A 27265-nucleotide genomic window follows, 5' to 3' on the forward strand; every position below is an offset into this window, starting at 1 on the left:
TATGTGCTGCACAACATAACATATGGACTCCGTGCCTTGTAGGGTTAAAGGCATTTGCAATAGATATATGTATAAGGCTATGGATCAGGAATTTGCATCATGTAACTGGCCGAATCTGGTACCTTGGATTTTGCAACACATTGATAAAAAAAAAAAAAAAAAATAAACCGAGTCCACACGGATTACAGTACAAATGTATCTAAGGGGGAAAAGCGAAAAAGGGATTGGCCATGAGTTATATAAATAGGACAAACAGGAAAAAAAAAAAAAAAAAAAGAAAAAAAAGAAAAAAAAGGGGTAGGGAGGGAAGGAGGGAAGGAAGGAAAAATCAGCAAAATGCACACAGAGATACCCATCAAACAAGATAAATGTCAGAGAGATAATCATTCAAATCGTTATCATACCTCGTTGAGCCCACGAGAGAGATAAGAGAGAGAAAGAGGAGGGGAGAGGAGGGATTTTAGGGCAGAGTCTAAAAAATAGATCATCATCATAGGTTTGTTGGCAGACAAACTCATAAAGGCCGTAACATGCATGTCTCAGGAAGCCCAGGCATCAGAAGCAGCTGACACGACTTCTGCTTCGCTGCCTTGTTAACTTGGGACTGTCTATATAGTGATTTCACACTGAGAAATATCTGGGAGATAGGGAGAGGCCATCAGTCGTTGAGCTGAAGTCAACCAAGGATTAGAATGGGCATAGTAACAGTATGGGTATCAATGGTCATTAAGTATGTGAGAAAAAAGAAAATCACTCAAAGAAAAAAGGAGATACATCATAACGAGGAAGGGCCGGGAAATGATAATTTGAAACAGGCAGAGAGCATAACCTAGAGAATAATGTCGAAACAAATACAGAACCGACAGCAAGCAAGGAGGAAATGGCTGTTGGGAAAATTAATAGAAAAAGAAAACATAAAGCAGCTGCTCACAAATACCTGCTGGGTCTTTGAAGGCAAAACAAAAGACAAATATTATGTTCATATGAATCAAAAGGAAGAGGGTCAATATAAATGCGCAGGCGAACTCGGAAATGGACACAGAAAGTAAGAGACAGGTCTCGAGAGAAAAGGAAAGATATTAAATAGTTCGTAGAAAAAGGCCAGCAACCCCAAAGAGACAGACACGCGGCCAGAGCATGCGAGTGCCAACGCCTCCAAACCCCACTATTCCACTCCGAGAAGCGACGCCACCTATGCAATCTTGTGTTGAATCCGAAATGTAACGCGTCCCAGTGCTCAATTTATATCCATCGAGTACTCGTCCTCTTCTTTGAAGCTCATACCCGCATGGCCTGAAGTATTCCAGAATTGTGCCTGGCCGTTGCCACTAGTGTTGCCGCTGCCTCCGCTATGGAAACCAGGACTCAGGCTCTGCGAGTTCGCTTGTCCTTGTAGTGGCTCGCCGGCGATGTTAGTGTGCTTGGGAACCCGAAGGCCACTTCCTGGCGCGCGGCTATAAGCAAATGTATTTGCGTTGTTCTTCTCCATTGCATCGAGTAATTCCGTTCGCATCCGCTTATCCTCTTCAGTCTGCTCAAATGGCCATGTTCCACCGAGCGAAGTGATCAGTTCGGCCAACTGGTCTTCTTGCTCTAATTTGCGATGCAGCGCCCACATGAGATCTCTAGTCCAGCCAACTGCTCCGTTGAGGATGTCACCCTTGTTTGGTCCCTTTTCTTTCTCCTCGATCGGCAGTCCCATGGTAATATTGCCGCTCGTCGCGCGCCTTCCACAGCCCCCCGCAAGAAGAGATGTCGCTGCATTCGTCGAATTCAGTCCGGGGGTGCCCACGGAACCGGCAAGCGAAGAGTTATTGAGAAGCTGTTTCCTTATCTTCTCATCCTCTAAGCGATGTTGCGGGACAAGATGGGAAAGGTCTTGGATTCGCTCGTTGATATTGTCACGTCTGCGACGCTCCACCAGGTTGTGAGAGGCGCGACGACGTTTCCTTTTGGCTTCTTGTGACTCCAAGGCTTGCTGCGCACTCGTATGGTGGCCAACTTTGGTGGGGAGGGAAGCATGTTTTCCAGATTTCAGAATCTCTGAAATTCCAAGATGGTGGGATGGGTGTCCGGGCGATGAGATCGGAGATTCGATTAAGGACTGAGCACTACCAGGCGTGCCATCCCACTGGCTCGACATATTCTTTTGATGCTGGGATTGTAGAGATACTGCCCTTATGGGCTGTGACGGGAAGCTTCCGGATTCAGGGGTAGCGATATTCAAGCCCGCCATAGCAGGAGTCTTGGGTGACATGGGGCTTCGGGCATCCACAGAGTTCCTGTCAACCTGAAGGCTTGCACGCGTTTTTCCACCCAGGTAATTCTGATCAAAATGGACGTTTGTACCGTTCATGTGCGGTGAGGCATCCTGAGGAGTGTGCTGCTGCATCGGCCGGAACTGATCATAGCCAAAACTACCACGAATAAAAGGGCTGTTGATAGGGGCTCCGTCCGGTGTATTCGAAAATACGTGGGACATCTGGCCTTGGTGGCTCATGGAGATTCCAGTAGGCTGTCGCTGCTCTGGAACCAGGTTGTAAGACCCATCGCGTATCGTGTTCTGTCCGTTTATCTCTAAATCAAGCAGCTCTTCGGTATCAATCCCAGAATTCCCGAAGTTGAAACTCGAAGACAGGTTCTGGGGCGAGCTGAAGGGATTCGACATGAAGCCACTATTGTGCATGGTAAGTTCCGAGGGATCAATGCCATCATTCGTTCCGGAGTTTCCGAACTGATTCCCGAAGGATGGACTGGGTAGTCCGTATGTGGAGTTAGACATGATAAAATGACTCGAATTGTTCATTTGGTCATCGGGTTCCGTTTTAATAAACGTAGCCTCCGCCATGGTTTTGTTCCTTTTTTTGGGGGGTTTCTTTTTCTGGTTTTCTTCGAGGGAATTATAACCCGAGTATCGGCAAGTGTTAGTGGGACAAGATATCGTTTCTGTTCGTGTGCTCGCCTAACAAATATAGATGGCAACGACTGTTAAGGTAAAATTATCGGAGATCGATCGAGAGTCTGATAAAAAGAAGTCGGTCGACTTCAACTATCAATCAACCAAGGAGTTAGCTATTTATGTGTGAAAGTGATGAGGGAAAGCAAGGCTGCCGGAGAGTCATATATGCTGCGTAAGGCTCTAAAGCGTCGACTGGCGAGATCCCACCGACGTTTCCCTTACACAACACACACCTGAGACATCAAAAGAAAAGCGCCGGCAAATATCGATTTCGGCGACCTCGAATGCGCCTGGACCAATATCTCACGCAGCCACCATAGAAACCGCGAGATCACTCACCTTTGCGAAAGAATTAAACCCGGAAATACGTCCAAAGAGCGAAATACAGTAATCAGCAGCTCCAATCCTACCCGCCAGCCCTTTCGAGAGTTCTCGTCAAGGCAAGCGAGGTCGTTGGGAGGCAAGGCTTAAACCGTGGACGAGGTGGGCAAGGCTATCGCTCAACGATGACAGAGGATAAAGGCGGAATGGGAAATGAGTCAATTGACTGTGAGGCTATTGTGGTGTGTTCCTATGCCACTGGAAATGTTAGAGAATTGGCGGTGTTAAAAAAAAATAAAATTATGATCTTCAGTAAGAATAGGTAAGCAAGCTTGAAAAAAGTTGAAGAGTCAGAGGAGATGTAACCAGAAAAATCCGGTCGAGGAGAAGGTTGTAAGTGACAGAGGTTGATTGATGATCGAGTATCTCCTTCCACGTTGATTGCGAAGTTACTCTGGGGATTTTGGACCCATGTCGAGAGAGATTGGGTTGACGAGGATGATGGTGGTGATGATGTCGGTGATGGATTGTTGGCAGGAGGAGGAAGGAGAAGGCCACAGAGACACGAAACAAGGGTACGGCAGAAAAAGTTGCGGTGGAGAATGGCGGTATGGTATGGTACGGTACAACGCTGTATTTTACCGGGCGGTTGTGTCTTGTAATGTACCGGCGCACCGCCCCAGAGCGGAGAAGGGCGGCAAAAACTTTGTTCGACGAGCGTTTCGCGATGGGGCGCTTGACGGGAGAGCGACACGAAGCAATTTCTCCCTGACCCACCCAGATGACAGGCCAGAGAGTAGCCAGAGCAGCAAGCCGAGAGGTGGATTCTCTTGATCAATTTCCAGCAAGGTAGTGTCAACGAGAAACGAAAGTTTGGTTCTTGGGTGGATGCGCTCGGACATGGTCCCTGTAGTTGGAGATATCGCCCCAGGGCGACTTTTGAAGCTGAGTGCAAACAACCAGGATTCACCTGGTGGTGTAATCTTTGGCGAAATGGCAGAGAAAAATAACAGTGGGAAAAGCAAACACGAATGGAATGAGCAGTTCATGATCAAGGAAACGAAAATACTAACCAAAGTCCTTTCAAAGATTTTCAAAGCTCTACGAGTCCGGGACGGGTCCTCCATTAAGGGTGAGAGGGCTTCGAGTAGATCGCAGTGGAAAGCTATGTTTGATGAAAACGACCTAATACTCAGACAGTATATGGGGAAGTGGTCATCGAGCGACAAGATAAGGAAGAAGAGCGTGAGATCGTGTGGTGATAAGGCTTTGGCGATGCCGTTGAATATGTATCAGGAGAGCCGTGACGGAAGTTGACGATGTTGACGGGTTCAAGTTGACAGACGCGGAAAACACTCGATAAATGAGATCGGCAGGCAGCGAGGAAAATTCCTTTCAACAAGGCTCTGCGCGATATAAGTGGTGCCTGCGCTTGTGAGTGATACAACGGCAAATATCCACCAACCAGATGGTGGATTAGACCGACTAATGACTTGGTGAGCTGACTCGATTTTAGCCGCAGCGACGAATCACGCAGGAAAAGCTCAGGTCAGACTCGAACAATCGGGATTAAAGCAAGGGGCTTTAATCGGGGCGAGGGTGACGGGCATTTATGGACTACGAGGACGGTGTCCTGCATCTCCTATTTGATATGTGATGACGATAGTCATGCAGCTCGGGTTGATCATGCAGTCCACGCGGTTAGTGCTGACGACCTTTTTAAGCCCCCGGGTTGGTGGACCTTCTTTTTTTTTTTTAAAAAAAAAAAGGTGAAAATGCTAAGTTGGTAGCTATCTACACAAGGTTATATCTAAAGAGAGAGTAGGCCAAAGGAAATCTTGATTCCGCTTCTGGACCCCGGTATTCTGGGTGGGACGGGCGATGAGGCGAACCCAAAGGCTACTTTTTGAGTAAAGCTGAGCTCTCGAGGAAAGACATTGTTTCGAGTCGGCGAAAAGCACCGCACCAAAGTGCATTAGCAACGCCAGACCCGAGCCAACTTCTAAGTGGGAAGGGCAATGTGACTTGGTGAGGCGTTCATAAAAAAAGTTGGCAAAGTGAGGAACAGAAAGCTTAATGGTACATCCTCAAGAAAAAATTAAAAAAAAAAAAAAAAGTTATTCCGTATAGAGCTGTATAATAATAATGTAAGGGGGGAAGCTCGAGCAATATTGAATAGCCAGTCATTTATCGCGTCATGATGGTGGTGGGATGATTCAGATGCCACGGACGAATAATGTGGTCCCTTTTCAGGTGTGCTGAGGCACCTCCCAGGCGTGGGGCAAGAAGTCCCACACATGTACTCCGTACTGTACTCCCAGCGAGACACACATGAGTACTGCAGACAATGTGGGTGAACATGATCCGAATGTACACACATATTTCCGACCCCGGTGGATCTTGCGCACGAAAGCGTGCGTGCGGTTCAAGTTCCGGAGGTATGAAGACATATCCGGGGCAAACTCGCAAGGGGGGTGGTTGTCGTTCTCGATCTTATGCAGAGCCCATGTATTAAAATGATCGACGCAAGGAGTCGACATGGGGTCAAAATGTGAAGAATTCCAATGCAACGATGCCTGTCTTGAGGCCGTAGCATATCGACGGCATATCGCCGCGAGGGGTGGTGGGTGTTTCGTGGGGGTCCTGGGAGGGAACACGGCTCTACATTGATGAGCGACATATAATTCATAGAAGTAGAAGATTAGCTGGACACCTCGAAGTTGAATACTACGGGGCCACAGCGATGGGTTACTAGCGACGTTCTTGTGCGTCACTTTGGCAGCACCTCGTATTGAATCGCCACCACTTCCGGCGGGTCATCAAGATGGAGGAGTTATTATGCGCATCGAATTCTCAGCCAAGAAGTTTACTCAAGAGGAGACAGCAAAAGTGGTGCTACACATGGCAGCATCGCAAAGTTTGGGATGATTTTTAGATAAGGTGTTCCCGCGAGATCGACCTATTATGAACCATGGGTATCCCCGTTCCCATTCTCCGAAAACGAATCTCGGACTGACCAGGGCTCTATGATGTTATCTGATCATCTCGAAAGACCGCATTGAGATGTATGCAAGAGAGCCGGCTGCGCGAATGATGATCGTTGGTGAAAAGGAGAATTCGCCTGTAAGTTGAGGTCGACATTTTAACATTATAAAAATTAATGAAATTATAATAATAAATTTAAAAAAAAAGGAGAAGAAGAAGATAGCCAGAGAAAGAAACGCGAGAGCGACGGATAGCACTGAACGTCTGTCGCTGGTTACCCCGCATACGCCCCCCGGATCTCAGCAGAATTAACTCGGAGTCTTGAAGGAGCTACGTACAGAGTACAGGGTAGGGAGTACTCCGTACGGAGTACACACCCCTACTTATTTTCAGACGTTGAGGTGGTTACTATTCGACAAGCAAACAAGAAAGAATGGAAACGATTAAAAGCTCATGTTTCACAAAGGGGGCTGGGGCAGTCACATTCATGCGCGTTACTGGTGAAGCAGAGAATTGCTCTGCTCATCCAACATGAATGGCTGTGGTGACGGTGATGGCAAGCCCACTCCACACCGGAGACATGCAACAGGCGTGGGTGCGTCTATGATGGCACTCGCTCCTGTCCTTTGGCGGCCTTTCGACGCGGAGGTCATCGCTGCGTGCTGTGACCTGTCCAGTGTCGGGATGCATGCCGATGGGTGTGAAGCTGCGAGCCGGCGCTGTTTCTCCACCGAGCAAGGCAGCGGGCCGTCCTAGTCCCAGATAGGCTAGCGCGTCTGGTCTGTGCGCAACCTAGATCTATTTCTAGCCGTATTTGACCTCCGGCTTTTGTCTGTATCCAGAATACCAGTCTACCATACGAGTGCGGAGAAGCTTTCCGCCGCCAAGCCACGTCGGCGTGATGACTCAGCAGCAAGCTCACGTCCGACGTCCAACATCGCAGGCTGCCGGCATCCAGCGATCAAGGTGGCCTCGAGCTGGCAACCAGCACCAGAGTGAGCCCGTTTGGTTCGGTTAATCGAACACAAGAGGTACGGCTATCAGATGCAACGTTCTCGCAGTAGGCTTTTGTTCCTTTTTTTTTTTTTTTTTTTTTACCATTTTTTTGCGGGAAACAATCCCTCCTCTGCAAACTCCTTGTTCTTCGTCATCCCAGGTTTATATTCCCGCTGGCCCCATGCCGAGCAAGCGAGAAAGCTAACCATGATCATCTGACATAGACACTTTAAACCCATTTTATCTCCAGGGTGGTGGATGTACAAAGTAGGGCTCTAGCCTTTTGTACAGCCTTTTTTGTCACAGCCCTAACTACCCTCCCTCTTCCCCGCCCCGACCACCCTCCATTTCAAACCGCCTCGTTCTGGATCCAAGCGCGACCCGTCCAAGCCGTCACCGTCGAAGCGCTCCGAGCAATCGTCGCGGCCGAAGAACAATATTCCAGCATACCAGTGACGTCAGAGTTCGAGAACAGAACTAGGCAAGGGGAAAGCTCGAAGCGTCCAGAGTCCAATCGTCGAGTTTGAAATCCTATCTCGTGGCACCGAGTCATCTGACCTGTGATCCCACAACCCTTGGCTCCGCTGCGTATCATCTGCTCGAAACTACCCAAAACCCCCTGTGAGTCTGCCCGTTAGCTTCCGTGGATGCCGCAACTCCCTGCATCGCCTCTCCTGGGTTGAGACTACGCCCCAGCCGGTTCTCGGAACCTCTTCCGCAGTTTCTTCACAACCACCCAGCCGGTACCAGAAAACGCGCAGCAAGCTAGATCTTCCTTTTAATCCTAATTAAACGAGGGCGCATATCCTCCTACACCATGGCGTCGGCGTCTTTTCGGGATTCTATGAATTCTCTGGGCTGGTCTCGGAGAGCGCCAGAGCCCACCACCACCAATGGCTCGTCCTCAACACCAATACTTTCAAAACTACAGTCCCTAAATCCATTTGCGAGCCGTGGTTATGTTCATCTGTCAGAAGGCTCTTCTGCGCCGTTACCAGCTCCCACACGAAGAGAAGAAGAGGAAGGGTGGTTTGCTTGTGAGTCCCGTGGCCCCCCCCTTCTCAGGAATCGTCGTTATGCATGATGAGCTACGGGTGATTCCCCGTCAGTTCCTGCGTCTTGCCAAGTTTCACGAGTTTGTTTGTCTTGCTTGTTGAGCATTTGAGCGGCGATGCTGCCGGTTTGAAGGGCCATCGGCTTATCTTCGCCTATTACTAATTTCCATTGCTTACAGTGAGTCGATGGGATCGCATGCTGATATTTGCGGGATTCAATATCGGCGCCCTTGTCTGCTTTGCAATTTGCATGTGCTTCATTATATTTCCTGCGTTGATGTTTGTTCCACGCAAATTTGCCATCCTGTGAGTGCTCTCCCTAAGGACCTTCAGCGATTCTTTTCTATTCTCTTTGCGCCAAAACGTCACCGTTCCCTTACATCATGACATCCACTACGTGGGATCAGCACCGGGTGTCAGAAGGCCCTACCTGACATAAATACCCATAGATTCTAGCTTGGACTTTATGGTGTATACCCTCTCCCTAAAAAGGCCACGCAAGCTCTTTCATGGTTTCCCCGGCCCTTACATTTTAGATCGCCGTTAAACCCTTCTGTCCATATTGCTCGATGGTTTTCAAATTATGCTCATCCGGATTGTCAAGTGTCACTCTAACCAGGCTGTGCAGGTGGTCCGTTGGCTCCGTTTTGTTTCTTGCGTCCTGGGCGGTGCTCCTCGGGCCCATGACTTATGCCAAACACCTCCTGTCTGGACCCCGGCTCCCATTTACTGCTGCTTACTTCGCGTCTATTGGGCTCACACTTTTTTTTGCGGTTGGTGTAAGTGGATCCCCTGCTATCTCTGCAACTTTTGCACCACCCTTACTGCCATCCTCCTTGGTACACCATCCCTCAACGTATACATGTGTTACCTTCACGTGTGCCTTGTTCCATTACATCCTGGGCTTATGACGTCATCCCGGCCATTGCGCGTTTACGGCGACAAGGTCCTTCGTACCGTTCTGGGGATGTCAACTACACTGATTCCTCTCTAGGCGCATTTAGTAGCCCTCTCAACTGTCTGCCCTCCTCATCCTAGGCCTTTTTTTTTTTTTTCTCCCTGATCATTTTTGTGACTCATCTGACAACCTTCCTCGCCTCTAGCTCCATTCCACCCTCTTAACACTCATATCCTCAATATTCCAACTTGTCGCTCTCGTGTGGTACCTTGTCAGCTACTTTCCTATGGGCACCACGGGTTTAAGGCTTGCGACTCGCGTTGGAACGGGAAGGGTGGCAGCCTGGATGAACGACTAGGACGACATTTAATAATGCCTTTGTTATACTCCATACGTTGTACAATGCCATATAAGCCGTGTCTAGAGATGATGTATTTCCATGCTGTTGAAACGGGCTCGTGTGGCGATCGTAACTTCTCGTGTTGGGACGTACTGTAGGCCATCGAGAGATCAAGCTCGTGACACCGACAATTTCGCATACTAACTTGGGTTTCTCTTGACCTGTCTTAGCTTCTCGCGGCTCGAACAGACAAAGTAAGACAAGAGCGAGTATGCTCCGTCGAGGCGCTGAACAAGAAACTCCGTTCACTTTTCATCGCCCTCGTCAACCCCCAAAACAAAACATGCGCCAGAGACCAAGCACATACGGGAAAAGCCATATTACATCCTAAATTCCAAAGGGAGGAAGTATCATCGCAATTTGCTTAGCTTGCCCATGGCACAACAAACAACCTGATAAACGCATCTAAGAACGACTCAAAACAACCCCCACAATCCCCTCCAGCACCTTGACCGACGGAATCTCAGCTTCCATGATCCCTGTCTCCGCGTTCGCCCCGTGCTCCAACCAGTGCCTCAACAGATCGTTGCTCTCCTTGGGCTTGATGTTCGGAGCCGCAGTGCCAACCGTAACGTGTGGAATATCGTTCGCGCATTCCCACGAGCCCATGTCCCGGGAAACATGTGAGTTGAGGCGTTCGTCGTGGTCAACGGGCATAATGCGCGCTACGAAGGCCATGATCTTGTCATTCCAGACAAGCCGTTCAATGCGCACTCTTGCAGCGCCGAGAGCGGGGGTTGGGTTTCTCGTGTGGCCGTCGGGCTGTTGTAGCTGTCGTTGTAGGGCGTTCTTGTAGAGATCTTTGTACTGGTCCCATATATCTGGGCGGTCTTTCGCAGAGGCCTTGTGAATTAGGGTAACGTGGAAGGATGCTTGTATGCGCCGGGAATTTTTGAGGTGGTTGTATAGCTTGGAGATCTCTGGTGGAGTGCTGGGAGGGAATAGAGAGGCGGCTAAGCTATTAACTTCTGATTGTGGAAGAGATATGTTGAAGAATTCAATTCTTTTCAAAAGCTTCTCGATCGTGTTTCCATTTATAGTATTCGGTTGATTCTGCCCGGAGTTAGAAGGCGGTTGACGATGGCTTGGATTTTTGGAACCAAAGGTCAGATCGTGCTTGACATCCACAGTATAGTTTTTCATAGCTGCGTCGATGGCCAGGTCTAAATCAGACGCAGACGGCTTTGATCCATCGAACAGTCTTGGATATGCGTTGTACAGAGCAGATACGATAGTCTCAAGGTTCTCCCGAGAAGTCGCTGCAATATCTAGATCAATTACCTCGTCAAAATTGATATCTGGCTCGTGTTCCGTATCCACTGCCTCGAAACGCTGTAAAAATCCTTCCATAATTCCTATGATTTCCTCAGGACTTTTGCTATCCGCACGGATTGTCTGGTGGTTATCCCCGCGTTCGAGAACCCGCTGACGAGTGATGTTCCGAATACCATCTAGCATCCTGCCTTTTGGCTCGTGGACGTAATGGAGAGCGACGAATCGCGCATCAGGGTTTATCGAGCGGATATCCTCAATGATTTGCTTTCTTTCACGCTTTTGGTGATTATTGCGGTCCGCAATCACAGCCTTATGGTTAATTAGTGCGTTGTTTATTTGATGGACAAATCTTTTTGCTCGATCCCTTCGTCCTTGGATATTGTCATTTTGGATGTGACCCCAGCCGAAAAGGTTCACAAGTCCAAGAGCAACGGTTGTCTTTCCGCAGCCGATAGAAGCCACAGGGACAAGGACAATATTTTGGGAAATAGGAGGTGCAACATCTCCTTCAGCAGTTTCCATAGCAATGATATCCGAGCCTTTGAGGCCTCTCTCCTTAAGGAATCCATCTCTCATTGCGATTATACCATGATTTTGGTTATAGAGACTTCCAAGTTTTGGATTCATCTGGAGCTGCCTTCGGGCATATTGTAGGTATTCCTCTGTAATCTTCACGTGCTTTTTGTACCTTGGTGGCCTCCCTGAAATGACCGCTTTAGTGCACTCACGCCACTGCCGGTACATGAGATACGGTTCTTCAAATTTATACTTGAAGAACCAGTCAACATAGGGTCCGGAGTGGGCTTCACGCATTTTGCATCGGACAACAAATCCTTCGGTATCCCTTCCGCCCCACGAGCCTGTTTCTGCGCACCCTTCTAAGAAAGTTCGCACTTCGGATAGATCATTCTTAAGCACAAATTGTGCCTTTTTGAAACCCCAGTTGTCGGCAAATTTGTGCACTTCAGGTCCAGAAAGGGTAGCAAAGAAAGGCACGTTATAGTTAATTCCGTGAAGATATATTCCAGCAGAGTGTTCATCGTACGCCAACACATGCTCCTCGAAGCTGTCATCACACAATTCTCCCACAGCGGTGGCATTCATTTTTCTTAGCTCAAGCGCCAGTTCTCTCTCTGTCTTTCCCACCGATTCGACATGTCGCCTCACCCATTTTTGTCCCGCAACTGCGTGGCTGAGATTGGCGTCTTGCCTTGGGCCCGTGGAATGCTTGCTACACACCAGAAGCGTGCCATCCTCTAGGCCAGACATGAATATGATGCAGCCATTTTCCTTCACGCTCAGTTCGTATGGCCCAATTGTATTCTTTTCGATATTTTCCCATTTCGTCAGATTCACCTCATCTACATTGAAAAATTTGTCGTACCCTCGGATAGCAATTTCGGGGGTACCATTCCTGGTTCTCGTCGTGAAGAGGCCACGGGCGTACGTAGGAAGGTCGTCTCGTTTGTAATCCCAATCTCGAAATTTCCAGGAATCAACCGTAGTGCCTTGCGACCCGCTAACGGGAAAAGTTGACTTCTTGCATGAGAACGACTTTCCTCCTCTCTTTGGGCCTTGAGCGGCTTGGAGCGAGTGTATCAACTGCGTGACTTCGTGGGGGTCTTGCTGCACCATGGCGAAGAGGATTCAGAAAGCTAAATAAAATGGAGATTGGATACGGAATATATTCCGTTTGTTTTATAAAGGCCAACGCTGGGGTCCTCCAGGCGCTACTGTTGAAGTCCCTGGCTGGATTGCGCGGGGCTGCTCGGGGTTGAAGGTCGCCTGGACGCTATATATACAGCCTCCTTAGCTTTGGCACAAGGAGCCGAATCTGACTCACGATGTATCAAGCTTGAACTGGCAGCCCGGATGAGGAGATCCCGGTCACAGAATGCAGCCTAACCGAAGCTAAGTGGCGGCGAGATTGTCCCTCTTCGATGCCGCATGTTCAAGCTCAGATTTCAACTGCTGCGTAAACATTGCTGATTAAGCGATGGTCCCAGCCAATAAAAGTCGGTCGTTGTGAATGCAAACACGGAAAACACTGGAGGCCAGGTCTGACTCATCGCTAGTGGCAGTGCAGCTTAGTGGGCTAGCGCTAATCTTGAATCAGCTCCCCGCTTTGCAGTCTTTTACCTTTTTTCGCGTTTCTTTTGACGGCAAACAGGCGTTGACATTGCTGCAAATACTGGCCATTCTCGACGATCAGCTGTGATACAGACTGTTGAAGTTTATTTAACCATCCGCAGTCATGTCAACTCCCAACCCGTACATCCTCGCAGCGGAGAATTCCCCGTCCTTAATACCCCTCCTTCGATCGAACCCTTCGCTCGCGTCTGCACAGGATGAGCATGGCTATTCTCTTTTACACGCCGCAGCGTCGTACGGACACTTAGAGTTACTCCGCTCCTTGGTCCAGGAGTTTGGAGTCAACGTCAACCTTACCGACGAAGACGGAGAAACTTGCCTTTTCGTTACCGAGACTGTCGAGATAGCACGTTGCTTGGTGGAGGAGCTTGGGGTAGATCGGACTGTGAAGAACCACGATGGATTAACGGCAGAAGAGGCCATTCTCGGCGATGACTCCTTTCCAGAAGTTGCAGCATATCTAAAAGGAACCCCTGTGAGCAACCTCGCCGAAAACCTTGTTCGCCCGGGCCAACAGCTGCCTCCGAATGTCACCGTGAGCTTTGGCACAATGACCAAGCCAGCTGTCAATGGAGATGCGGATGTTCCAGACCCGGAATTTAAGCGAAGAATAGAGGAGCTTGCGTCGAGAGAAAACTTCCACAGCGAGGAGAACCAACGGGAACTGCGAGAACTGGTTACGGAGGCGATTAGGGGTGTCAATGCGGAAACTCAACAAAAGGACCTTCGGCGGCGGTTAGACTGAATATTATGACACGCGTGCGATTCTCCGTGGCGCATGGATATTATATGGTTGCTATATCACCCAATTGCAATACCCCGCTATCCCGTTCCTAACGCTGGCATGAGTCTCAGAAGCAAAGAACGTCCACCTGTGCTTAACCATTGCAACAATAATTTGGATGGTAGTCATGCCGAAATAATCGCGGCGCCTGGCTTTTTTACATGCTACCTACGAGTGATCGCCCTGATAGCTGAAAATTGGCGCTCCAAGGCTTGCCATTCGCCTATAGATGCGAAGAGGCGTCCCAAGGGCTATAAGACTTATTGGAAACCCACCTTGCTCCTCATAACGAGCTTACACCGTTTAAGAACATTTGCGGAGAACTCAAAACGGAGCGAGCCCGGCTCGGTCCCATGTCAACTTTGGCAGAGTGCGGCGTTCCTAGGAAATAGAAGCGATGTCAAACTAGATATACCTAGGTTTATTTATTCCTAAATAGTCATTGCGTCCTCAAGGCCCCGAAATTGTAAAGCAGTCGAGTCTGAATGCCCTCGAATTATTCGTGTCTGGCGAACGTCAGGTGACATCATAGTTAAACTATTCGCGTTTGCTCCTCCGGCGCATATTAAAATCGTAGCCTTGCGCATCCGCAACTGCGTTGCCACTCGCAGCCCCATCACCAGAACTTCAATTGAGGGATACTGTTACTGATTTTCGTTTTGCCCGTTGGCATTTTAAGAATGTCACTCTCACCGGTCCCATATTCCGCTTCCAACGAGCAACACACTCAAACACTACAAGGAGTACCACCTCCTCCACCGCCTAAGCCAATAAGTCATGAAGCAAGCAGAAGAGGCACTCCCCTTTTGGGTCAACAATTTCCATCGCCAGCTCCATCTACACCACCCAAGGAAGCATTACAGTCTCAGGCAGACGCAAGCATTTCAACAAGTCACGCTCCGCCCAATCGCCCATTCTCTCCCCGCAACCTCCAACAACCTCCAGGCCTTGACGAAGGATGGATTCCAGATATCCTCAAAGACAAATCGTACGTGCCCTAAAGAAATAACAGCAATTTTCCTTCGCCCCTGAACCATCTCGTACTTCACAAGCTAACCCAATTTCCCTGCAGAACAAAAGATCTCCAATCCATTCTCTCTAATCCCACCCTCCTCAACGCCCTCGCAAATACCCACCCTTCCTACCCCTCCGCACAAACCCACCTCCTAACGCTCCTTGAATCCAACAAATCCCTCGCCACTCGTGCCCTCGAGCTAGAATCCCACCTCGCCGCCCTCCGCGCCTCCACCGAAACCCTCCTCCTTCAGCACCAATCCCTCGAGCTCTCCTGGCGCAAAAAACAAACGGAAATGGACGCCGCCCTGGCACCCTGGTCACCCAAGGCGCTGTATCAGAGACTGGCGGCAGCGATTGCCGAGCAGGAGGCCGTCGTGCGCGCGGTGGAAGAGAGCTTTTTGGATGGGGACTTGCAGCATCATGGAGTTGCCGGGGAGAGAGAAGTCGTGGAGTGGGTGAGGCGGTTGAGGAGTGAAGGTGCGAAGTTGGAGTTTAGGAGGGATGCTAGAGCGAGGTGGGATGAAGGGAGGGTTGGGGGGTGGAGGTGATGGGTATGGTGATCGTTTTTGTTTGTTCAGATCGACAAACGCCCTTGGATAACTAAATATGCAGTGCATGGGCGCGGCGAAGTGGGCGTACCTTTTTCCCCCTTTTATCCCGCTGATATTAGGCGCTAGATATTTTTGATTTCAAGAACAGACTGTTGGATGGTCTAGAACCTTGGTGAAGGCGATCTACATCTTCCAGTCGGCATGTTAATGCTTAAAAGCACATATATACTCCATGCCTGGTATAGAATACCTTTTTTGTGACTGCGTTTCGCACCGTTTGAGCACCAAAGGCCGTTGGCACTAAGGAAGAGGAGTTGAGCATTGTTGATAATAAAGCAGTTTGAATTATAGTAATATATGTGTCCGAATAGCTACTTCATTGGGTATCTAGATCATTGACATTCGTTCCAAGCTGCAAAACAAACATCCCCGCCAAGCAGTCGCCTGAAGTTCTGCTCAGTAACCATTAGTCGAGCTCCCATTCGGCCTTTCATCCGGCGTGGGTAACAATTCGTCTCTGTTTCTCTCAGCGGAATTCGGTGAGAACGAACCGGCATTCCTCGTGGTTGAAAGTGCCCTGTCAGCTGCGTAACTCGTGTGGTCTATGTCTCCAAAAAATGCTCGGTTCTTGTCCCTCACACCCCATGCCCACCCTTGCCCTGAATTTAACGGGAGATGATACAAGCGAAACCCGAGCCATGCAAAGGCGATGCCTAACAAAGCACCGAAGAGGATGTCAAAGGCAAAATGGCGGCTATCGGCCCACCGACTAGACGCTATATATGTTGCTGCCACAATAGGCACAAAAACTAAAAGAACCAGAACAGTCGGTGGTGCTGCACCCCGGTTTCGAAGCGACACAGGGGGTTTGTTGAGGTTTGGCTGTTCGACCTCCTGAAGGGATGCGACTGACAAGAACGGAATTGTAATAGCCAGCTTAGCACAAAGCCATAGTGACAGATACGTCAAACCAGCAAAGGACACTAAGAATGCAGTGGTTAGCCGTTCAAATCTTAGACGAAAAAATCAATTGATCGCTCACATACTCGAAGAATGGCCGCTTGGGAAGCTCACAAATCCATCTTTCAGGAGCCTTTTCGTGGTATTCCTGCAGATCGTCCAAGACACGAGCGAAGGGGCACCAGCAACCTGACCACCCAGGCCTCCGATGACGTGCGCCGCAATATTCGACAAGTCTGGATCGCATCTATCCAGTAGGTCGGGCCTGGGCTTGCCAAACATGACCTTCATCGCTTCCGTCGCTGCGTACACGCCAGCATACGCCACACCCAAGCCCATCCATCCTGCATTCCACTCCCAGAATTTCCGTCGCCATGCCTCCGCGCCGAAGGCGCGTTTGTCTGCCGGACCTGGGACAATAAGCATGCTGAAAACAGCGATCACGGCAGCCGGCACAAGAAGGCTGGCCATCATAAGAGTCGCTACAGGAACTCTTTCATGAACAGCGAATGGGTAAGATATATTCTGATCGGTGAGACTAAATGGTCTCCTGTTAGGCTCGGCAACCTTAACAATACGGCCCAAAGCTCCAGTGAACCTGTGAAATTGATATTAATCGAGACATTCAGTACAAAAAGAATAAGGTCTGCCGAATAGCGAAAAAAAGAACAGCACGGACAATATGAATATCCAGTCCACGACATATGAAATTATCAGCCGCTTTGAGAGCGGTCTCGCCCAGGGCGCTTGTAGGTCACGAGTAGAACTCATGGAGGAACGTACTCGATGGAAGACTTTTGGTCCCATTTGTTAACGGCAAAAAGGCATCGATGCTCGAGTAAACCGGAGTCAATATGTTGGCAGGAAAGGGAGTGGAATCCTAAAATACGGGGAAACCGGGGATATCTGTTCAAGGATGAAGAAAGTATTCCGTGCTTCTGTCAAATGAAGCACCAGCAAGAAGCAGTTAGACGGTGGTAGTCGAGTCAATACATGAGAAGTGAGTGAAGGACAAAGTTCGAGGATGTTCCAAGCCCTGGGCAAGGATACGAGTGGATGCCTCAAGCTTCTGGCGCCGTGTGGAAATCTTGTCGTCGAACTTTACATGCTGTCAAGGCGGCGCTTCCAATCTACCGCCGTACTCCATACTTTAGTTATCTTTGCTTCCTTTCGGCATTCCCGCCCTGCGCTTAATAAAACACGGGAACCCGTTATAGTTTGCGCTCGCCGGCTCATGTCCCGTCAATATGAAGTCAAACCTGAAACTCTTTCCAGATTTGAGAGCATTTTCTACAAAGTAACTAACTAGTTACTTATGCAGAGCTGATCTCGTCCTGATAGGAACGCAAGGGTGGAATTTGGATCTGCAACATACATAACTGACTAATACAGAGTGGCTCCTCCAGGCGGAGCATTTTCACGTCGACTCGAATTTGCATTCGTACCAGCTTCAAGAAGGTAGCTTCACACCGTTCAACTCAAATCTGCCACCCAACTAAGGTTCACATTGGTAAGTTTAACTTTGATTCCCTCAATATCCTGCCATTCAACTGAAATAAGTATTTAGATTGTCCGTCATCTATCTTTCGCAGCCAAATCAGCTCTTTTGGGTATCGGATTGAGGCGCAATAACGACAAGACAAGCAGCGCTCGGCTCCAGTGTTCGCTACTCAGGAATCAACGCGTTTCAGACGGTCAAATCGCTTATCACAAACAACGATACTCAGGATGCCATCATCAGCCGAGCCAGGTAGAACCCCGGAACCATGGTCTTCTCCCACCCTTCTGTTTGTTTACGGCTCCCTCATGGACACCGACGTTATCCAGGTGGTGCTCAGTCTCACAGCGCCTCCCCCACCGCTTCAGGCTGCTAAGCTGAGAGACTATAGAATGAAGATGTGGCATATCTATCCGACATTGATACCACATAAGGGCTCCGAGATCCAAGGAAGGGTCTACCCCGTTGAGAGTCTTGATCACTTTCAGCGGCTAGAGAGTTACGAAACGAGGGCATATACATGGACTGTTTGTGATGTTGAATTAGACGATGGCAGCGTCGCCCAAGGTTGTCGCGTGTTTATATGGGCTGGTGATCCGGAAAGCAGCGAGCTGTACGAAGGGTCCTTCGACTTGGAGCGTTATCAGACTCGTTATAAACCATCTATGATGGGAAGATCTTAAGTTGGGCAGAATAATCCCAATTTTCTGAATGAGCCGTTGCTCCACATTTCAGAAGCTGTCAGTTATACAGGTTTAAGCGTGTTATTTATGGCCCACGCCCTGTAACGAAATGGATGATGCAACCGACGACCGATACAAGTCATATAAGATCACGGACATATCCGGTGGTCATTGAGGTAAAACAAAATTGCCATTGCGTGCAATGCACTTGTGCTTTAGGAGAGTAGATTCTGTCAATTCAACACATTTCGGTCCTGGAACTTCACAGTTAGGACTCTCGATAATAGTTGCTGTAACAGTCAATATTATCAGGGCACCGAATGACGGAAAACTTGACGCGTCCTGAGAAGCCTAGCAGTCCATAAATAACACCCTTACTTGCTTGTGGCCCGGTGGATCGAATATCCGTTTGCATTTGCAAAGGAGTCATGGTTCCAATCTCGCTTCATTTATATCGTTGGTACACAAATTGGTGCCAAGGCTCGAAGAATTGTTGCTCTAGTCACGGCAACCGGATAACTGACATCTTGATACATAATAACTCGTTATTCCTGATATCTGCCATCCAGAGCTTATTTCTCCTTGCCCTCCAAACCCACGAAGAAGTTATAGCCAAAATCGGCGCTTGAGTCATTAAAGCGAAGCTTCTTGTCAATATTCTCAATGGCCTTCATGTCCTCTTGTTTCAGTTCAAAATCCGACTCGAAGTTTTGCTGAATGCGATGAGGTGTCTTCGACTTAACGAGAACAGAGTGGCCTTTGTTAATTCCCCATGCTACATCTCTGTCAGTAAGGGGTCCATATGGCTGATAAAAGGGTATGCTAAAACCACGTACCAAGTGCTACCTGAGCCTCTGTTTTGCCGTATTTCGTCCCAATCGCGGCAAGAGTTGGATCCTCAATCAGCCTTCCATACCTTTCGCGGCCTGAATATACCTCGTTTTGATTTCCAAGGGATGAATATTGCGTGACATGGATGCCTTTGCTTTTGAGCCATTCAACGAAATCGTTTTGTTGTAGCCATGGATGCAACTCCATCTGCATTACGGCCGGCACTATGGAGCAGCTCTCAAGCAGCCTTTCCATTTCCCCTTTTGAGAAATTTGAAATTCCGATAGCTTTAGTCTTTCCGGATTTAACGAGTTTCTCCATCGCTTTGTATGTCTAGTATGATATTTAGCGCAACTTGCCAATATCATACCTGGTGTAACACATACGTCGACATAATCAATATCAACTGTTTTAGAATTCCCTTGGCTATCTTTTGGAAACATATCATCCCCAGGTGCGAAGGCAGCTGGCCAATGCATGAGGTACAAGTCCAAGTAGTCAATTTCTAGGTTCTTGAGCGACTGGTCAATTGCCTGTTCCACGTCTTCCGGACGGTGTTTGTTATTCCACAGTTTGCTGGTAATAAAGAGTTCATCCCGAGATAGTCGGCTTCGTGCAAGAGCTCTCCCGATAGCTTTCTCTGTCCCATATCTGACCCATTGATTGTTAATATCTTGCCTCCGGCTATGTAGGTCTAGGGGCATTGTATGCACTTACACCGCAGCGGTGTCGATGTGCCGGTACCCAGCACTGAGAGCAGTGAGAACGGCATCCTCCTGTGCGTTTTCATCCTGCCACGTTCCGAAGCCAATGGCTGGAATATCTTCTCCTGTGTTAAGCCTGAAGGTTGTATGACGACTCGCCATGATGGTGTCAAGTAAAACAGCACTTGATCCTATTCGGTATAAGGTTCCAAGAAATAGCTCCTCAATTCATGCAACATATATAAGAAGGTATGTAGGTTCATTATGGAAGTATATACAACTCCCATATATAAAGCTACTTTCAGATAAGGATGGCTGATGAATAACGTCAGTGATCAGGAACCAAGTTGGGAAAACCTGGAACCTTGGAGTGATGGAGCCACAGGAAACAGGGAAATCCAATCGGAAAGGCATATGTTATCGCAAAAAGCTCATGGAGTAGTAAGCTCAAACTATGTCGTTTTGTGGCAGCCCTGTTTAGGCGTTGCGGATTATATGCGCAAGCATGGCCACCTCTCAGGAACGCCATCATTGATCGGGTAAGATTCGCCTCCGTGTCGGCCGTTGCTCTTTGCCCTTGGGAAGGCCAGACTCTAGATAAATATACCGATCAGGACTTTCTCTCGATGCCTCCCTGCGGTAATCAGAAGCCTGATAATCGAAATTGTGGCCAAGTGCCCCGTTGATGTGCCATGAAGCCGCTGTCTATTGCACCGAAGCCATAATACTCTCGTGAATAAATTGAGAAGATAATCATAGACTTGATGTCTTGGTTTCATATGGAGGCCTACGGGCATCCCGGAAGACAATAAATAATCCTCAAGATAAATTAAGCTGCAGAATCCGACGAGGAGTGTCCCTTATGGCAATGTTGAAGCTGCTGGTTCTGATTGGAAGGTGAACAATGTTAGAATAACATCCAGAATGAGGATCAAATCTTGACAACATTAGATTTATCCTTCTTTTCAGCTCTTCTAGATCCTTTGAACTCTCCTTCCAGCGTGGTTTCATCATTCCACCCCAACCATTGATATCAACTTTTTTGTACCACTCAGTTGCTCAACAGTCAGCCCCCGAGATGGCCAAAAATATTCGACTAAAGGGTTATCTTTCCTGGAAAAAGGCCCGAAAATGATTATATCCCCATACCCGTTTTTGCGATTGTCGGTTTATAACTCCAGTATCATTTTGCGGACACATGTCCAAAGGTGGCGTAGGCATCAAAATTATACTTGGCTAGATAAATACCTATCCAGCTGGTCACATATTTGCTAGATCGGCCGATTTAAATCCACGAGAGTCGAGACCAGACCCCAAGTTGGATACATTTAATCAGCCAGTTCACAATCACGAATCTCTTTTAAATAAAAGTCGCCTTGAGATCGCACGTGACAGTGAGAGCTGGAGCAAGTTTGCCCCTGTTTTCTATCAGCTAACGCTTAATGCTAATTGTTTGGCGGAAATGCGGGCATTCAACAAACAATTTGTGTCTTTTGAAGAGATCAGACCTCTGTTGTTGAATGAAGTGACAAATAAGCAAGACTTCGACGTGCACATTGGTCTGTCATTGCAATGATTTCATCTTTGCCAGAACTTGGCTGCCTGGGAGCTTGACATTTGATTGCCGTTATCTAGCGCCCGCAAGTACTATGCAGCGAGAAACTGGGTATTTATGCAGGTTGCCAACTTCACTGTTGGTGGAACCGTCCATAGGTAAATGTGGTTAGGGACCGGACCCACGAAATGCCGCTAGACCCAACCAAGCATTTTCAACTTCATTCTGCCGGGACCTTTTCTGTCATACATCCACCTAAGAATTGTTGTCGCAATTCTCACAGTTCTTCTACATTAAGAAGCCAATTCTATTGGATGGACAATGATGTCTTTTATCGCCTGCCAAATTGTTCGCCAAACCGGCTGGGGGCAGGGAACTTGGAACCTGTTCTTGAATATATTGCACCTGGTATGCAGAGTGATCAACCATTATTGCTGTTGGGCGGCTTCGGATCACGAATTCTCCTGTGCCCACAGGGTCCCATTGGCACTTCATTGTGGAGGATCATCTGCAAACCTTTGTCTTTAGGCCGGAAGAACAGTTGCATACTTTTTTTCGATTCAGTGCTCCCTGCTTCCTGAGCGTTTTGGTCTGATTTATGGCTCAATGTGCTAGATCATAAGCATGGCAGAGTGATTCAAAAATACAAGCCCTATTGTAAGAATTGACACATGGAAGCGCAGCAATACACTACTTGCGGACATATTTGGAGATTTGCTGCGGATTGAACCCTTCTTTCTACCAGCTAGTTAACTTGCCACTAATTGTGATTACACCCGGCGGAATGCTATGGAATAGCTAAGCAAAATGGCTGCTCTATCAGCTGTTGAGTTTGCAGCTGCCAGTGAGCCTACAACATCAAGATGAGACTGACTTCATCAACTTTTACCCATTTACCTTTTTTTTCTTTTTTTCTTTTTTTCTTTATTTTTTTATTTTTTTAGCAATATAACTAGCACACATGCTACCCGTGATGGGGCAAAGTTTTCATACATGGCATGTGCAATACACTTCCCAAACTGCACGTGTGTTGACACATATGTTTCACTGATGTGATATTCAAGAGAGAAGGAAGGAAATAGCCAGAGATGCAGAGCAGATATCGGGTCAACCCATCATCATGGATCATTATGCTAGATGTGGCAGCGCAGATGCTATTGATGAACTCGAGCTAGCCAGTATCTCAAGTGAAGAACACAAATACTGATCACCGCCTAAGCACCATAACCGATCACCATTTTTATTTGTCCTGGATATGTGTATTGATACTGTATCTCTGATTTTCTCGCAAACAGAGCTGTCTTGGGGCCGGAGTGTTGAAGTAACCCCATTTTTTTAAGTATTGAGGTGTTGGCAACGGCCCGTATGTTTTCAGGAAATGCTGTTTGGGTTGTTGATGTGGTCAAGCTCATCCTAACATTCTTGAGATATACTCCTAACCCACTACTGTCTGTTGTTGTGGGCACATCCATATATTTCCTATGAGGGTCAGCCATATAATTCCTTTTACAGGCAGAACTCCCATTTCTCTCAATGCATACCGCCACTATGCTATATAATCCACCAGCTCTGTCCATGTGCTATCCCCCACACTATGTCATATAGATCACACTGTATTTTCTACCAGGATTTAAGGCCTCCAGTGCAACAATAAATATTACCAATCATGGCCAGTCTCATCAAACCTCTTATCATGCAGAGTCGGTGCAAACTCCTCCAAGGGCTCGACAATATCATACTATTTCATGTAACAGAGCTAGTATCCTGTCCGCAGATACTTCTTTGGAACTCACTGAGTAGTAGGTAATTAGATTATCTGTCCGGAGAGCTGAGTGAGAACCCAACTCTGAGTATTCCTTTCTTATAATGAGCGAATCAAGGGTGGTAAATCCAAAACCTTTCTATGCATTTGCTGCAATAACGACACAATGAATTCTCTGCTTTAAGTTGCCCAGAGAAAATGCATCTTAGCAAAGAGTGAGTTTAGTGGTAACTAATCCGGATTATAACACACTGTATGTCTCAGATCATCGATTTCATCAACCCCCTACCGGATAGCCAACGGCTGTTCCAGGCCCTTTGCCATGGGCTCTGGGATGGTTCGAACCAAAACCTTGTGGAAACATCAGCTGGATGGGATAAGACCGAACGAATGATGGAAACCACCGCCCGCACGGAGGATGAAGAACATTTTTGACCAAAATGAGGAAAACAGGGGGGGGGGTGTGTTATGTTGTCAGTGCTATGAGATCTATCTGTGAGAGATAGGACTGTACTGTTTTAAAAGACCTGAACTTCGCGGCCACTCCGTGGCCCATAAATTGGAATGCGCCGTTCTTGCTTGTTTGATCAGTGAGTAAGCAGCAGCCAGCTAGGTACCCGTGGCATGGTGTGGCTGAGGGGGCTTCTGGGGCAGAATTCCGCCGCAAGATTAGCGGAGGCCGTCCGAGCCCGAGAGTCAGCGTCGGGAGGTTTAATTGGGCGCATCGCATAAGATTCTGCGCCAGATGGATTCTCCGCATGACAAGAACATCCAGACGAAACGCTAGCTTTAAACTGGATCATTTTTCCCTCTTACAACCCAAATCGGGGCAAAGCGTCGCGGCTCAGCTACCAAGGGCCGCCAAGGCCGTTCAGGGACCACGTCGTTGTCCATGGGCAGGTAAAAGGCCGGTGGCGATAACTCAGCCCATTCAAACGTCACCGCTTTCAAAGCGCAAAGCCTTTAGGTGCGCTAAGAACCCCTTCATCCGCGCTGAAAAGATGTGTGCAAGAAGTGAGATCTCCGCAGTAGAAAGTGAAGCCGGGAGAGACATGAGCTGAGCGAACATAGGAAATACGAAATTTAATTAAATAGGCGTGGTCGGGGATGGTTCATGGTATCCACACCTAGGAGCTCATTGGAGTCCCGGGACAATAGTGGCAGACAGTGCTGATCCTCGTTTGCGCCTTGTATTCGAAAAGAAAAGTCCTCGCAACATGAATGGGTTTTGAGTTTTAGAAAACTCGAGATGACGATCAGCCTTCAAGCTCAGACTGTCGTGAATTTCCGATTGCCCCCTGAGGCTCAATGCTATATATTGCACACGACCCCGAGATGGAGGATCCTGTTTCGGATCCAAATTTCTTTCTTTTAACACCGTGAACTATCTCCTCGACACTTGAGCTTCAAGACATCTCTCTCTACATAACCTTTTCCAGTTTATTTTTCTTCAGAAAGCCCCCCTATCAAGTCAATATGCAGTTCAAATCACTTGCTTTTCTCCTGCTCTCTGCGACTGCGCTTGCTTCCCCTGAGCCCGCTCAGAAGAGAGATGATTTAGATGAGATGTGAGTACCCAAACGCCCTTCTCTGATCCACGTCCATCTCCAGTCCAACTTACAATCGAACAAGCACATCTGCCATCAATGACATCACTTCAGCGATTCCAACGGATCTTTCGGGCCTGAAGAGCTTGTCTGCATATATTCCACCACCAGGCATTGCGTCCGTTCTCGCAACAGCTATCCCCTCTGACGTCCGCGAGAGCATCCAAGCCAACCCCACTGCTGCTCTTGAATTCAACAGCGCTCTTTACAGCAGCCTCAAAGCCGGTCAAACCCCAAGCTGGTATGAGGATCTTCCAGATGATGTGAAGAGCTATCTCAACAGAATTGCGCGTATCACCGGATCAGACGGCCCTCAGGCCACCGGCGCTGGCGAGCCTGCTCAAACTTCCGACAATTTTGCTCCCCGAGCCACTGGTGCCATTGCTGCCAGTGTTGCGGGTGCTGCTGGTCTCCTTGGTCTTGCCTTTGCTTTGTAAATAAAACGGCTTGACTTCTATTTCTTGACTTCCAACTTCTGGGCTGAGCTGTGATGGATCTTTGGTCTTCTGAGGTGAAAGGGACAAAGTTTGACTTTATTCTATACCCTATGTGTAAATTGTTTGGTTTGGTGTACTCGATTTAATGATGGAAATCCATTGCTCTTGCAAATCTGAATATCCTTGCGAGGTACTCTGTAAACCTCTCGCCTGTAATCGGTTGGTTTAAGAGTAAATTCTTGTTCTCTGTTCTCTGGGCCGTGTTCCGTAAAGTTTTATGTCGATATTTCGAAAAAGGGGAAGCGTTGTTTGATGACTCAGCCTGTTGCGTGCTGGGGCTCTCGCGTCTGCCGCAGCGCACCGCCAACCATAAATTTTCGTCCACACAAAATTTTCTTTCAACCTTTTTGTTCTCTTCACCAGCAGCTCAACAGCTTATTCGGCCTTTGATGTTTTGAGGTGTCCAACCTGGCTATATCGGAATCAAATAGTCTTAGCTATTTATGAGGTGTGTGTATAATTCTTATTGACCGTGAACTCCTAGTCTCTCTGTATGATGATTCTTTTCTCGAACAATCCAAATCCTATAATCCATGACGGAACTCAATTATCTCTAGAATTACACTGAACTGGGATCAACTCTTCTCCTATATTCGTTTACTGTCTTTACTCCGGGTAACTGACTTGCAAACGGGAAATTTGACAAGAAAAGTTCCTATTTTGGACCGACTCAAAAGGTTTCATTGACCAAAAGGTATGAACTTTTCCCATACACGCCTGTTCCCATTCCCCTTGATTATGATGACTATTACGACATGCAAAGGCATTCCTCAAACTTAATCACCATGTGGAATCTGTCATGTTATCAAGTTTCAGCCTTGTCTGATCAAAAAATACATTTGTGCTACTTTTATGTTTCCTCTCTTGAGGCAACTCTTATACTTGATCGGCTATAGATGGGTTTGCTGACGTGGCCTCCATTGTAGGTATGCTTTTTCATTCCCACGCCGGTTTCGGCTCTACACTCTCTCATGAGGAATACTTGAACGAACGGGCGGACAGATTGCCCTCTTCTCCGGTCATCGAAGAAAGCAGACCGTACAACTCTGCGGTTGGCTGGCAGTTGAGAGGCTTGTTGAAAATTCGTCAGCTGATCATTGCATGGATTCCTTTCTCATATATGGCGATCTTTGCATCAAGAATTTTATGCTGACTAGCTACTATTTAGGTACGGTAGCATTTATTTGAAGATCCCTAAAAGCAATATCATCTTTACATGATGAACATTATTCACACTGTTTGAGCCCGGCATAATTGTTGGGGAATGAACGTATAACACTGAAAATTCTGATTTAATGAGGTATGGTTCAAAATCCCTTCTCGAGCATAGTAATCATTTGATGCTAACATGACGGCTGAAAAGCCTGAGTTTAGATGATATTGCATTTTCCTATCTTGTGTCTTGCTGATAAGCCTTGATTCTGAATGATGCACTGACCAATTTTGCGTGGTTAGGTAAGATTATATTAGTAGGTTATGCGTATGGTCTAGAATGGTATGTACTCCGGAAATACTTTCCTTTTTGCCTGGATTCCTTCCCCAATTCGTATCACTCGCCCCTGCCTGCATGATGAACTCTTAATTTCGCTGTGTTCTTACCGAGGCACACTTTGAAGAAACAAAATATCACCTTGGAGAACTGACACCTACTTTCTATCAAAGTTTATCGGAAATTATGTCACTTCCTTGATGTTTCTTATGCTAATGGCCATTTCTAGGACGTATAATATCTATTGACGATGCTGGAGAGTTTGTTCATCGTGGCTTTTGTTTGGA

At 47.7% G+C, this 27265-nt stretch overlaps 10 protein-coding genes across 10 annotated transcripts; 6 read left to right on the forward strand and 4 right to left on the reverse strand.

Annotated features, from left to right (window-relative positions):
- Positions 1–41: 41 nt before the first annotated feature.
- Positions 42–3810, reverse strand: D8B26_007306 (uncharacterized protein). The gene is made up of 2 exons (XM_003072125.2): positions 3299–3810; positions 42–3049 (listed from the first exon to the last, which is right to left on the reverse strand). Exon 2 carries the CDS (start codon positions 2846–2848, stop codon positions 1238–1240), a length of 1611 nt encoding a protein of 536 aa, XP_003072171.1. The 5' UTR covers positions 2849–3049; positions 3299–3810; the 3' UTR covers positions 42–1237.
- A 184-nt stretch (positions 3811–3994) lies between these two features.
- D8B26_007307 (uncharacterized protein) lies at positions 3995–5035 on the forward strand. The gene is made up of 2 exons (XM_066125498.1): positions 3995–4714; positions 4797–5035. The coding sequence occupies exon 1, from the start codon at positions 4169–4171 to the stop codon at positions 4595–4597; it is 429 nt and encodes a 142-aa protein (XP_065981581.1). The 5' UTR covers positions 3995–4168; the 3' UTR covers positions 4598–4714; positions 4797–5035.
- Positions 5036–8078: 3043 nt separating this feature from the next.
- On the forward strand, positions 8079–9572 carry SFT2 (protein transport protein sft2; the record flags this gene model as incomplete). Its single annotated transcript, XM_003072126.2, has 4 exons — positions 8079–8298; positions 8496–8622; positions 8945–9095; positions 9420–9572. 4 exons carry the CDS (start codon positions 8079–8081, stop codon positions 9570–9572), a joined length of 651 nt encoding a protein of 216 aa, XP_003072172.2.
- Positions 9573–9808: 236 nt separating this feature from the next.
- Positions 9809–12524, reverse strand: D8B26_007309 (uncharacterized protein; the record flags this gene model as incomplete). The annotated part of the gene is made up of 1 exon (XM_003072127.2): positions 9809–12524. One exon carries the CDS (start codon positions 12522–12524, stop codon positions 10020–10022), a length of 2505 nt encoding a protein of 834 aa, XP_003072173.2. The 3' UTR covers positions 9809–10019.
- A 556-nt stretch (positions 12525–13080) lies between these two features.
- D8B26_007310 (uncharacterized protein) lies at positions 13081–13972 on the forward strand. The gene has a single exon (XM_003072128.2). The coding sequence runs from the start codon at positions 13144–13146 to the stop codon at positions 13783–13785; it is 642 nt and encodes a 213-aa protein (XP_003072174.1). The 5' UTR covers positions 13081–13143; the 3' UTR covers positions 13786–13972.
- A 474-nt stretch (positions 13973–14446) lies between these two features.
- On the forward strand, positions 14447–15516 carry D8B26_007311 (uncharacterized protein). Its single transcript, XM_003072129.2, has 2 exons — positions 14447–14812; positions 14897–15516. The coding sequence occupies exons 1-2, from the start codon at positions 14505–14507 to the stop codon at positions 15387–15389; spliced, it is 801 nt and encodes a 266-aa protein (XP_003072175.1). The 5' UTR covers positions 14447–14504; the 3' UTR covers positions 15390–15516.
- Positions 15517–15848: 332 nt separating this feature from the next.
- D8B26_007312 (uncharacterized protein) lies at positions 15849–17123 on the reverse strand (the record flags this gene model as incomplete). The annotated part of the gene is made up of 3 exons (XM_003072130.2): positions 15849–16375; positions 16439–16950; positions 17032–17123. 3 exons carry the CDS (start codon positions 17121–17123, stop codon positions 15849–15851), a joined length of 1131 nt encoding a protein of 376 aa, XP_003072176.2.
- Positions 17124–18080: 957 nt separating this feature from the next.
- On the forward strand, positions 18081–18533 carry D8B26_007313 (uncharacterized protein; the record flags this gene model as incomplete). Its single annotated transcript, XM_066125499.1, has 1 exon — positions 18081–18533. One exon carries the CDS (start codon positions 18081–18083, stop codon positions 18531–18533), a length of 453 nt encoding a protein of 150 aa, XP_065981582.1.
- Positions 18324–20305, reverse strand: D8B26_007314 (uncharacterized protein). Its single transcript, XM_003072131.2, has 4 exons — positions 20082–20305; positions 19751–20015; positions 19370–19697; positions 18324–19308 (listed from the first exon to the last, which is right to left on the reverse strand). Exons 1-4 carry the CDS (start codon positions 20228–20230, stop codon positions 19106–19108), a joined length of 945 nt encoding a protein of 314 aa, XP_003072177.2. The 5' UTR covers positions 20231–20305; the 3' UTR covers positions 18324–19105.
- Positions 20306–24454: 4149 nt separating this feature from the next.
- D8B26_007315 (uncharacterized protein) lies at positions 24455–25593 on the forward strand. The gene is made up of 2 exons (XM_066125500.1): positions 24455–24953; positions 25018–25593. Exons 1-2 carry the CDS (start codon positions 24862–24864, stop codon positions 25427–25429), a joined length of 504 nt encoding a protein of 167 aa, XP_065981583.1. The 5' UTR covers positions 24455–24861; the 3' UTR covers positions 25430–25593.
- The last annotated feature ends 1672 nt before the right edge of the window (positions 25594–27265 follow it).

Source organism: Coccidioides posadasii, chromosome 4 (assembly GCF_018416015.2).
Source record: "Coccidioides posadasii str. Silveira chromosome 4, complete sequence".
Taxonomy (NCBI): Eukaryota; Fungi; Ascomycota; class Eurotiomycetes; order Onygenales; family Onygenaceae; genus Coccidioides; species Coccidioides posadasii.

What these genes read in the sequence shown, in the direction of transcription:
- D8B26_007306 (XM_003072125.2), bottom strand. Translation starts at nt 2,848, where the DNA reads ATGGCGGAGGCTACGTTTATTAAAACGGAACCCGATGACCAAATGAAC.
- D8B26_007307 (XM_066125498.1), top strand. Translation starts at nt 4,169, where the DNA reads ATGCGCTCGGACATGGTCCCTGTAGTTGGAGATATCGCCCCAGGGCGA.
- D8B26_007310 (XM_003072128.2), top strand. Translation starts at nt 13,144, where the DNA reads ATGTCAACTCCCAACCCGTACATCCTCGCAGCGGAGAATTCCCCGTCC.
- D8B26_007311 (XM_003072129.2), top strand. Translation starts at nt 14,505, where the DNA reads ATGTCACTCTCACCGGTCCCATATTCCGCTTCCAACGAGCAACACACT. An exon ending in GATATCCTCAAAGACAAATC is followed by an intron (nt 14,813 to 14,896) that starts GTACGTGCCCTA and finishes ATTTCCCTGCAG; the next exon opens with AACAAAAGATCTCCAATCCA.
- D8B26_007314 (XM_003072131.2), bottom strand. Translation starts at nt 20,230, where the DNA reads ATGGCGAGTCGTCATACAACCTTCAGGCTTAACACAGGAGAAGATATT. An exon ending in CACATCGACACCGCTGCGGT is followed by an intron (nt 20,016 to 20,081) that starts GTAAGTGCATAC and finishes TCAATGGGTCAG; the next exon opens with ATATGGGACAGAGAAAGCTA. An exon ending in TTGATATTGATTATGTCGAC is followed by an intron (nt 19,698 to 19,750) that starts GTATGTGTTACA and finishes ATATCATACTAG; the next exon opens with ACATACAAAGCGATGGAGAA.
- D8B26_007315 (XM_066125500.1), top strand. Translation starts at nt 24,862, where the DNA reads ATGCAGTTCAAATCACTTGCTTTTCTCCTGCTCTCTGCGACTGCGCTT. An exon ending in AGAGATGATTTAGATGAGAT is followed by an intron (nt 24,954 to 25,017) that starts GTGAGTACCCAA and finishes CAATCGAACAAG; the next exon opens with CACATCTGCCATCAATGACA.